The sequence below is a fragment of the Halictus rubicundus genome, chromosome 14 (genome assembly GCF_050948215.1).
Source record: "Halictus rubicundus isolate RS-2024b chromosome 14, iyHalRubi1_principal, whole genome shotgun sequence".
In the NCBI taxonomy this organism is placed as follows: domain Eukaryota; kingdom Metazoa; phylum Arthropoda; class Insecta; order Hymenoptera; family Halictidae; genus Halictus; species Halictus rubicundus.
The window spans coordinates 8,290,359-8,301,538 of NC_135162.1; the positions used below are offsets into that span (position 1 = coordinate 8,290,359).

Here is an 11,180-nt window from a genome sequence, read left to right on the forward strand (position 1 = left end):
CGCCGGCCGCAGAAAATTCTCCTCGAGCGAGAGCGGATGGATCCCTCATCCTGCCCTCCTTGTTATTTGCTTTCTGCCCGAACCGCCCCGAATTGAGATTTTCCACAGATGATTAAGCCCGTTCTCCTCAATTAGGAGGGCGGAACCGTGGTTTTTTCTCCGGCCGGAACGGGGAGTGTGACGAAACCGCGTATCATTTGCATTCGTCCGAAAAAAATATTAAATACGTCTCTTCCACGAACGATGCTTTAACCCTCGCGTCAATAACCGGGGGCTATCCGCTTCCAATTTTTTAAATATTTTTTTCGAAAAATGGCAAAATTATTCGTGCCGATTTCCTGGTAAAATGCAACAAGGGGTCAGGCAACCAATGTTTGCACTGACCTGCGATTTTTCTGTTCTTGGACAGTTACAGATTAATTACTGGTTCTTGCCGTAAGTTAGGGTGATTTTGACGGCATACTTTCGTTTCAGGCATACACCGAGCATGTACCCAATCTCCCCGGCAAGCGCGGGCTTTCGAAGTCCGTATCCGACGAGTTTGCCCATCACAAGTTCTAGTTTACCAAGGTTAGTAGGTGATCGAAGTCGAAGTTATCCACCATGACACGAAAATTCGAGTTACATCGCTCGAGGATCTATCCGAATCACCGAACGTTCCAACGTTGACCTCGTAACGCCCCTGAGAAAATGTGTACACTTTGTCTCTGGTCCTAGTACGGTAGAGTCTCGATCTAAGCCCAATTCTCGGGTCCGTGACATGTATCGTGTAGGGGTACTATTTTCTAACGACCGCGCCGGGCGTAGAAAGGACAGCGAGTATAAACACGGACCGAGGCAGTGTGGTATGCCCCCTAGTGGAGGGGATAGGCGACCTTGACTAAGATCGTGTAGCTCCGTTCGGCTTAGATCGAGACGTTACCGTAGTTTCTACAACGCTTAACTTTTGAGTTAAAAAGTGTATAAAGGCTTGCCTCAAAATGGGCACTCGAAAGTTTTCCGAAAAGAAGCACTTTTTTACAGCGTTTTCCGAATCGCCTCAGAATTTGAGTCCCAAAAAATTCAATTTCCAGTGAACGCAAAGAAATCAATAGGTCTGTCTATCGTCTCGGATGTTTTTCAAATTGATCTGATCTGGAGCCTCAAAATAAAATTTAAAGGCTACGTATTTCTTCAGTAATTGTGGTGCCATTTTTTCGCACCGCGTTGGAACGTTCGTAAAATGATCTGTTGCGACGCGAGAGTTCTAAGGAACGCGATTATTTCCAGTGATCTCTACCGGTTTTCGCCGACGGGCCTGATGCCCCCGCATCCGGGCCTGAGTCCGCACGCACACGCGCTGACGTCACACGCGCTGGTGCCATCGACGCCGAAAACGGACCATTCTTCCTTGGATCACAATCACAGGTTCGTTACTCTCCCCATTTTCTGCCTATTAGCGACACCTGAATCACCGATTGCGAATCAAACGCCGTTCTCGTTCAGTAACTCGTTCAGATTTATTCGGAATTGTCCCTGCGTGCACCCCGGAGTCCACGATTTACCATCAACCAAACCGTCAGACCATCAACCACCATCCAATGGACCGTTTACTCTAAAAACGGTGCAAGTCCATTAAAAAAAAAAAAAAAGAAAGATATCACATAATTTATATATTTATATTTTTTTTTTTATCAACAAAAAATGGACTTGCACCACTTTCAAAATAAACGGTCCAAATGTCCCATTATGGTACACCCGGTACCGGCGTCGAATAAATTCAACTAAAAGAAGTCATTTGCAAATTAATTAATTCTTTATTACGTACACGAAGTGTAAGAACAGAAAATGGAACACACTTTCGAATGGACAGAAAAGTACAATTAATAATCTGTAACAATGGCGGCACAGTGTTTGTATACACACGTGGTAACGAAAGTACAATGCTCCTACACACGTGACAATAAAAGCACAATGTTCCTGCACACGTGATAATGTCAGCGCGCGTTCGAGTCCATCGAAAGTGCCATCAGTTTGTTGAGTGTGCCCAGCTTGTGTCAATAAACGTGTATCATACGTGCACCGTATATGACCACAACCAATCGGACGGAACCGATTGTGATTAACAGAAGAAACGGATCCTGAAGAAACACAAGAGGCTAGAATTGCTGGAATCAATACTGCGCGTCCACCTACAGTGTATAAGTCACAAACTTCAACAAACAAGCACACAGCAAGAATGTACACGTGATAATGTCAGCGCGCGTTCGAGTTCATCGAAAGTGCCATCAGTTTGTTGAGTGTGCCCAGCTTGTGTCAATAAACGTGCATCATACGTGCACCGTATATGACTATAACCAATCGGACAGAACCGGTCGTGATTAACAGAAGAAACGGATCCTGAAGAAACAGAAGAGGCTAGAATTGCTGGAATCAATACTACGAACTGGATACTGCACGTCCACCTACAGTATATAAGTCACAAACTTCAACAAAGAAGTACACAACAAGAATGGGCAGTAGCTGCGTACAAAATTCGATATCTATTGCTAGGTCTTTATGCAAGACATGCAAGCTATACAAGCTAAAAATTAATTTTTCTATTTTTCGAAAATCGTATATATCGAGATTAAATTTTTTCACTGCTTCGAACCGCACCTGTACCGGTTACAATTGCACGAGAGCAGTGTAATATCGTCGTCGGTCGATTATTCGGACGTTTGTGGAAAAATCGTGTGCAAAGATATTAATGAACAGTGGCCGGATAAGAAAAGTTCTATGATTCTGATAAGTTGGTGACGCGGGAATCCGACGGCAAAGAGGAGCATCTGCCGGGGCGGACGGATCGATCCATCTATTGGATAACGAGCCACCGTAAGAGGATAATAGAAAGTCGGAAACGGCTTCTTTCGCAGCCGGGTGGACGCGGAAGGAGTCAGCGACGGTAGGCAACCGAAAAATTGCAGTGCAGTTAGGTTCTGTTTTCTCCCATCGATAAACCGTCGGGAGTGTCGTGCTCGCGTCGCGAGTCATCGTCAGCGGTAGATAAAGAAGGCTCGGGTGTATCGGGCGACGGTTTTGACGGGCTAGTTTCAGGGCCGACCATAGGGGGTAGCACGTCCCTGTGAACGGTGCTTTCAAGCCCGTCGTTGCCAGTCGTGTTTCCCCTTCGGCGTTGCGTCGCGTATATAACACTTATTGAATGACTCTCTTCGCACAGCGTCTGCGCCTGTCGGCCGCCACCGCCGCCACCGTCGCCGCCGGTTATGTATTGATCATTACCCTCTTAAACAGATTTCTAATTTGCATTAGTAGCAGGCCGATCGGCTGGCCCCCGAGAGCACGCCGAGAGAGTATAGTATACACAAGAGCCGCCGCATGCACGCACGGGTTGTTCGAGGCACGCGTCGAACCATGGCCGATCAGCTGGCCCGTTCTGCTTCTTCTCGCGAGCCGTGCCAGACACGGGACTATCGGACGACGCTGACGACGGCGACGCCGACCACCACGTAAACGACGTAGGCGACGCCGAAAACTACACGGACGCGACCTAGACAACGAGGGCCGCCTTTCTCGAGTCGTTGCCACCCAGACGATCGTATTGACCTTCGGGCGTTCGGCCACGTGCTCAAGACCTAACCCAGATGTGCGAACCCGAAGAGCATCGAGGATTCCTGGGGAGAATCCTAGCGAATTGAAGCGAGCATAGTGTTCCGGACACGTGCCGGTCACAGCCCGAAGACAATTATCGAGGGAGGTTTCCGGTCAGAGCATCGCGTCCATAAACTGTAGAGGATCGTTCGGACCAGAATTCGGAACGTGCGCCAGCTGATCGAAGGTTTCTGACGCGAGGAAAGAGCCGGAAGAGGGTGAGGGGTGCAAGAGGTTAGAGTATCGCGGACGTTAGGGGATCGCTTCGGGGTGCCTGGAATCGCGAACGTGGACCAGCTGATCGAACGGTGCTCGATGGTGTCCGACGCTGTTTAGACGTGTTTGAAGGGAAGACGCCGGGGACGGACGGCGGGCGACGGCAGCGCCGCGCAGCCCGCCAAAAAAAAAAAGGTCCGCCACGCAGGGAAAGCAGAGAGAATGCAATCTTCACCCCCCACGCGCGAATTATACATCGGCGGATGGTAGGGTGTCGTTGCTGCGGAGCCATGAATCGCGATGATGGCCCCACGGTGCAACCCTCCTCCTCCCCGCCGCCCCTACCACACTCGCGGATAATCAATCGTCGTAACACCGCTCGGTGATTCCGCCGACGCCGCGAACGACGCGTTTTCCGACCGGATAAGGAACAACAGGGTACACACGCAGGCGAATTTTCATACACGAAGAGATCCCACGGTTTTTATTCCTCGAAACGGGAAGTTGCATTTCGGGAGGAAGACGGACTGACGACGACGACGACGACGACGCTTCGGTAGAGACGTGTGCCGCCCCTGGGGACATTTTACGGGCGAATTGGCCATGAATCTTGAAGAACGTCCAACGATATGGAGCCATTAAGATCGAACAGGATAACCGCGGACAGTGTCTCGTCCCTCGGATACGTGTCCACCGGCGTCCAGCTTCTATGAACGCTCGCGCTCTCTCTCTCTCTCTCTCTCTCTCGTTCCGAATCGTGCGGAAATCGCGCGCGCGTGTCGCGCGAGTACGTGCGAGCACTCGCATGAGCCCACGGTGCGCGTGCGGGTGTGCATGAGCCTGTCCGTGTGAGTGCCAGATTCGTGCACGCGCTCGTTTCGTTGTTCGTGGGGACTGGCACGAGATGATAGAGCACGATGAGTCCTCCGAGAGTTCCCGAAAGGAACGGACTGCTTCCGCGAGAACTGCCCTAGGGCTGACACCGACCTTCGAGGCCGAGGACGAAGACGTCGGGCGGAAAACGAGGATCGGCACGGTGTGCGCGAACACGAGTGTGTCGATTAGCTACCAACAATTGTCCTGAGAGGAAACTGGTCGAGGGTTTCCTAGGTCTGGAACAGGTTGTAGGGTCCAAGGTTTCGCAGCACGAGGACACTGTGTGAGATTAGCTACCACTTGTCTTGAGTAGTCGAAGCGGAGGAAGTAGTTCTTGAGGAGAGGATCCCATAGATCTGAAGGTGTGCTCGGGGCCCTGGGTTTGCAAGATGAGCACAGTGCGCGAATTAGCTACCGAGCTGAAGAACCTGATCGAAGAGATTGACACCGTGGATCCGTCCGGATCGTGCCTGTTCGCGCCAACATGAGGCCACCAGCGCGAAGATTCTCGACGAATTGCCTGAACTAGCAGGACCGAACGATTTCCGAGAGTGATTCCATGGATCAGTGGGTGTAATTGGGCCCACATAGCGTGTGTGCAAGCACACGTCGACCTCGCGCACCGGCGATGGAGCCCGAGTGTCTGGAGCCACTGAACCTGGTGATCAAGAAGGACGACGCCGCGGGGATCGAGGGCGCGACGATCGAAGCTTCGAACAGGATCGAGGAGACCCTGACCGGCATCGACGAGGAGAAGACGCAACAGGAGAAGCTGGAGGACAACATGACGATACTCCAAGAAGCTGTGAAAGCCGGCGAGGCTGGATTACCCACGGCTGATCATAAGATCCTCACGGCGCTCTACATGAGCAGCCTGATGCAGATGTCGAACATGAACGTGCCGAGGAGCGTGACACCGCCGCCGTACGGCGCACAGCATAATTTCGTGCAGTTGTTGGCCATGGTGGAGGCCAGACATCGCATGTGGCAGCAGATCAACTGGCCCATGCCGCAGAATTTTCATAGGAACCCGCTCGCGATTCCGCAGCCGTATTTTGATGGACCCGGCTCCAATCTTGCCGAGCAGCTGTGCAATAGTCAGAACTCGGCGACCGGGTACTCTATGCCCTGCGCGAAGCCCGAGCAACCGCTTAATCATGAGACCAAGCAAGGCTACTTCAAACGGTAATGAGGGTGATTCATGGTCTGATCGGGGGGAGTCCGGTCCTGGACCATCCCGAACGACTCTGATCCTCAACGACTCTGATCCCGAACGACTTTGACTCTGATCTGGAAAGCACTTTGATCCTGATCCACTCTGGCCCTGAAACACTTCTCATCCTGAACGATTCTGATCCTGAAAGGTGTCTGGTCCTGAACTACTCTGATCCTGAAAGTTGTCTGATCCTGAACAACTCTGATCTCGAATGACTTTGACTCTGATTTGGAAAGGACTTTGATCCTGATCCACTCTGGTCCTGAAACACTTCTCATCCTGAACGACTCTGATCCTGGAAGGTGTCTGATCCTGAACAAGTCTGATCCCGAACGACTTTGACTCTGGTTTGAAAAGGACTTTGATCCTGAACCACTCTGGTCCTGAAACACTTCTCATCCTGAACGACTCTGATCCTGGAAGGTGTCTGATCCTGAACAAGTCTGATCCCGAACGACTTTGACTCTGGTTTGGAAAGGACTTTGATCCTGAACCACTCTGGTCCTGAAACACTTCTCATCCTGAACGATTCAGATCCGGAAAGGTGTCTGATCATGAACGACTCTGACTTTCAAACACTTCTCATCCTGAACGACTCTGATCTTGAAAATATTCTCATCCTGAAAGGTGTCTGATCCTGAACAACTTTGATCCCGAACGACTTTGAATTTGATTTGGAAAGGACTTCGATCCTAAACGACTATGATCCTGAAACACTTCTCATACTGAACGAGTCTGACCCTGAAAGGTGTCTGATCCTGAAAAACTCTGATCTTAGAACATTTCTAATCCCAAACCGCTCTGACCCTGGAACAGTTCTGATCCTGAAACACTTCTCACCTTAAACAATTTTTGGTTCCCATCCTGGACCACTTCTGGTTCTGAAAGATTCTGATCCTGAAAAATTTCTGATACTGCAACATCTCTGATCCTGGAACATTTCTGATCCTGAACGACTCTGACCCTGGAACATTTCTGATCTTGGAACATTTCTGATCCTGGAACATTTCTGATCCTGAACGACTCTGACCCTGGAACACTTCTGATCTTGGAACATTTCTGATCCTGGAACATTTCTGATCCTGGAACACTTCTGATCCTAGAACATTTCTGATCCTAAAACATTTCTGACCCTGGAACATTTCTGATCCTGGAACACTGATGATCCTGAACGACTCCGATTCTGGTATATGTGTGATTCTGGGACAGTTCTAATCCTGGAACATTTCTGATCATGAACGACTCTGATCGTGGAACAATTCTGATCCTGCAACTCCTTAGAATGTGCTTAGAATTTCTTTGTGCCTTGATCATGAATTTACTGATTCCATGCTAGAAGAGGTTGAGCGAACTTTAGAGCTGAAGGACTTCAGCTAGGTTGCGAAGAATTTCAGCTAGGTTTGCGGTTGTTTTATGCGACTTGATGACTAATCGTTGTTCATTCTCGGCAGGTCTACGGTGGAGCAGAAGAACTCCGCGTCGCTGGTGAACCCGGACAACGGGAAGTCCGTGGACTCGTCGCAGCAGAATAACCAAGGTAAGGATCGTTTAATGAACCTGGGCATCCGTGATCAGTTTATCCTATGATTTTCACTGTAGAGGCCACCTCTCATACCATACATCGATGATGTTTGCACAGATAAAAAGAAACCCCATATAAAAAAGCCTTTGAACGCATTTATGCTGTACATGAAGGAGATGAGGGCGAAGGTCGTCGCTGAGTGTACCTTAAAAGAGAGCGCTGCGATCAATCAGATATTGGGAAGACGAGTGAGTAGCTGACATACTATTTCCATCTGAACTTATTATATATATATATATATCTATACAAATCTTCTAGTTTTCGGACGCTTCTGCTACCGGGCTGCCAGAGACTATTCCCTCTTTGCCATATTCACCATAACTTTGCCGACGCCGAGTTCAATGACCTTGTTCAATTATTAAAATTGATAAGAGTCCGAGGTGTCAACAGAGTATTTAACACTAGATTCACGGAGCACTGAGAGTGACTACAGTGAATTCTCGATATATGTCAACAGAACGGGTCTTGCCAGCGACATACATCGTCCAGGAGGCACACGATAATTCTGCGACGTTTATCATCCAGGTCTCGGCGACATATATAGAGAAGTCACTGTATTCCACTTAACAAAAATCAGGAATTTCTAGCCATTTTCTAAACAGCCCAGAGAAAGATATTTAGAGGCCGTAAACCTAGTGTTGAAGTTGCAAATAATTTAATCAACAAAAACAAAATCAGTGCGTATTCTCAGGTTCTCCTGGAACCGAAGTTCTTCCCTGGTCGAAATGTTTCATCCGCAAAGGGTTAATTCAGTCTTTCCGAGACACGTTGTTCTCTTGTCCGGTGATCTTCGCGATCACAGAGTTCAAACTAATTTGAAAATGTAGAACCACTGCACAGCCCGGACGCAAAAGCGACAGACACATGCCAAAGTCAAGATTTTCTTCTGTTTCACCTTTTTTCTGTTTTCAAACGCGTTGCCGTCGTTCGATGGATTCAGACTTCGTCGACAGAGCCACTTCCTCTGTGATAAGTCACGCGAACTCGTGCCTCCGCGGGGGCGACGATTAGCTTACGCATTGTGACGAGCCAGTGGCGTCGACCCAGTCTACGAACATTCAAGACAAATCTTTGAGACGAAGGATTCGAGGAGCTAATCGACAAACTGCGGACCTTTATGCGAAAATCAAACTCGAAATTCAATTGTAAGATCCTTCAGGTGGTACATGCGAATGTATACCTACATTCTTGTGCATTGACAATGATCGTGCAGTCGATGTCAACGAGAGAAAAGAAGAATCATAAAATCCGCAGTTCGCCGATCAGCAATCCCAACCGATCCAAAGGACCATTCCTCGGATTGCCTTGACGCTCGGAAGCAAAATGTTGACTTGGCGCCCCTCCACCCCCGAAACTATAATTACTTCTGATCCCCCCAGCCCCTCTCCAGATGTGTGTATAATCTGTATATGTATAAAAGTTGCATGCGTTTCAAGTATACGATTCGAGGCACTGCGAGAATAAACAGAGTAAACGAAAAGAGAGCATCGATAGGTGGGATCTATGGAAACCGAAAAATCGCTGATAATCGTAGGAGGGTTGGGGCCGTCGATTAAAAAGAGGGTTTTACGGCGCCGTCCGGTCGAGAAATAAGTATCGTTCGTAACTTGTTTTCCGGAATGATAGAAAACATGCTAATAATCGACGGCGAGAATAGTAAAGAGCGGAAATTAACAAAAAAAAAAAAAAAAAAATAATAAAAATAAAAAAGCGTGGATAAGGGACACGGTGCACGGCTGGAATACTGTGAAACTGAGTCTGAATTTTGGGGGTATGACACGCAGTGGCACTCGCTAAGCCGGGAGGAGCAGGCGCGGTATTATGAGGCGGCCAGGCAGGAACGCCATCTCCATCAGCAACGATACCCCGGCTGGAGTGCCAGGGATAACTACGGATACGGCAGCAAGAAGAAGAAGAGGAAGAAAGAGCGCTCCGCAGATCCCACCGGAGGTACCACTTTCCAGTGCTAGAACAGCAGGCCCTTAATAATTCATTATCAATATACATAAAAATTATATATATATATATATATTTATATATATAATTATATAGATCACACCTATACAACTGGTTTAATATTTGAAACGATCAAAGTTTCTTTGTGCGTTTTCTTTCACTTTACAAATATTTTGTGTTCATCTATTTTGTTGATTTTTTTTTCTCACATAGATTTTGTTTCTCTTTTTTTTTTTGGTATACTTTTTCGTTTTTTTTTTTCTAATCTCATCCGTTGTTCGTTACCGTTTGTTGCCTTTTTTTTAGTAAAATATATATATACGCTAGTCACTTGTTTCTCTCGACGATACAACATATATGTATGAATTCTTTTTTCGTTACGTTCGCTCGGTTCCGTCGTCACTGTCGTTGATTTGTCTTTTTGTTTGTTGTTTTTCAATTTTGTCGATTCTGGTCGAGGTTCTCGAGAAAAGAAAAGAAACGAAAGCAAAACGGAACATATAATTGTATGTAGAGGAAAAGTAAAGAAAGAAAAGGAAGAAAGAAAAAAAAAACGAGACCGCTTTCTTGGCGCGTCGAACAGTTGTTTTGTCCGAGCCAACAGTGCCGCGCGCGTCCTGTACGCGCGTCCTCTGTGACCTCTACGCGTACCGCGCGCGTCGCACTGCGGCGTTCTCTTGTAGATTGTTTCCGATTTTTTCGATCTTCGATTTTTGTACCATTGGATTGTCTGTTGGGGAAAAATGCATTGTCGTTAAAGCACTGCGGAGACGATGCGTCGGCCGCAGGGAGAAACGGACTCTGACCGCGGTTAATCCATAATGCGAGACCATCGTTTCACGATGATTGATATATGATCAATTTTTTTGTTTGTATTTGGCCAAACTCCCTAAAGCGGTATCCGTTCACGTATTTTTGAAAAAAGTATCGTGCATACGAAAGAAACGATCAAGTATACGCGGGGCGAGAGATATATATGTGCTTCAAGAGCGACGAGTCCTGCGACGACTCGATCAGAGACCCAAGAGTACCGAATGTCTGATAGAGCGAGATCGAGGATCGCTCGCGACCATACTCGGGACCGCTGATTCATTCTGATTCTCTGATTACATTTTACAGTCTGACGAAAAGCCTGCGTCGATTTCTTTATTCTTTGTTTTTTCCTTTTTTTAATGCTTTCTTCTCGATGTGACTTTGCGATTTTTAGCGTCCCCTAAAACTTGACCTTGAAGGGTAAGTGTGATCGATGCAGCTTTCTGTCGACTGTAAATCGCCGGTTGTGAGCATGAATACACTGAGAAATATCTTACTGTAATTATCTGAATCGTCTAAGGATTTAATTATCTAAGAATTTTTTCACTAGACCTCACCACTGCACAGAGATTTTGTGAGCTACCGAGCACCTGCAGACCGTGTTAACACGTTCGCAACCAGATTCGTTTCAGCGGTAATAAAATGTCACGGAAAAATTATAAATTCTAGTTAAATTATAATTTTGAAATGCGCATAATTAATTTTATTCTGTACGCGACACTGGTGGCGAACGCGTTGACGTAATATAGATCTAACAGACGTTGCTGTGTATTATTATAAGTAGACTGTGGATGTTTATGCGGAAGAAAAATTGTCCAAGTCAAGTTTAACAATTTTAACCTCTAAAGCACTGAGCGTCAGTTTTAACCTCTAAAGCCACTATAGTGGCTT

At 47.3% G+C, this 11,180-nt stretch overlaps 1 protein-coding gene across 4 annotated transcripts in view; it reads left to right on the forward strand.

The window, feature by feature from the left end:
• Positions 1-11,180, forward strand: part of LOC143360890 (protein pangolin, isoforms A/H/I/S) — a 364,982-nt gene that overhangs the window by 339,538 nt on the left and 14,264 nt on the right. For 3 of the 4 annotated variants that reach the window (XM_076800063.1, XM_076800066.1, XM_076800062.1), the window contains 5 exons: positions 475-570; positions 1,270-1,407; positions 7,390-7,475; positions 7,578-7,708; positions 9,305-9,470. In XM_076800063.1, the coding sequence (XP_076656178.1) occupies positions 475-570; positions 1,270-1,407; positions 7,390-7,475; positions 7,578-7,708; positions 9,305-9,470 (617 nt within the window). The remainder of the gene's footprint in view (positions 1-474; positions 571-1,269; positions 1,408-7,389; positions 7,476-7,577; positions 7,709-9,304; positions 9,471-11,180) is intronic. The other variant, XM_076800064.1, reaches the window with a different exon arrangement.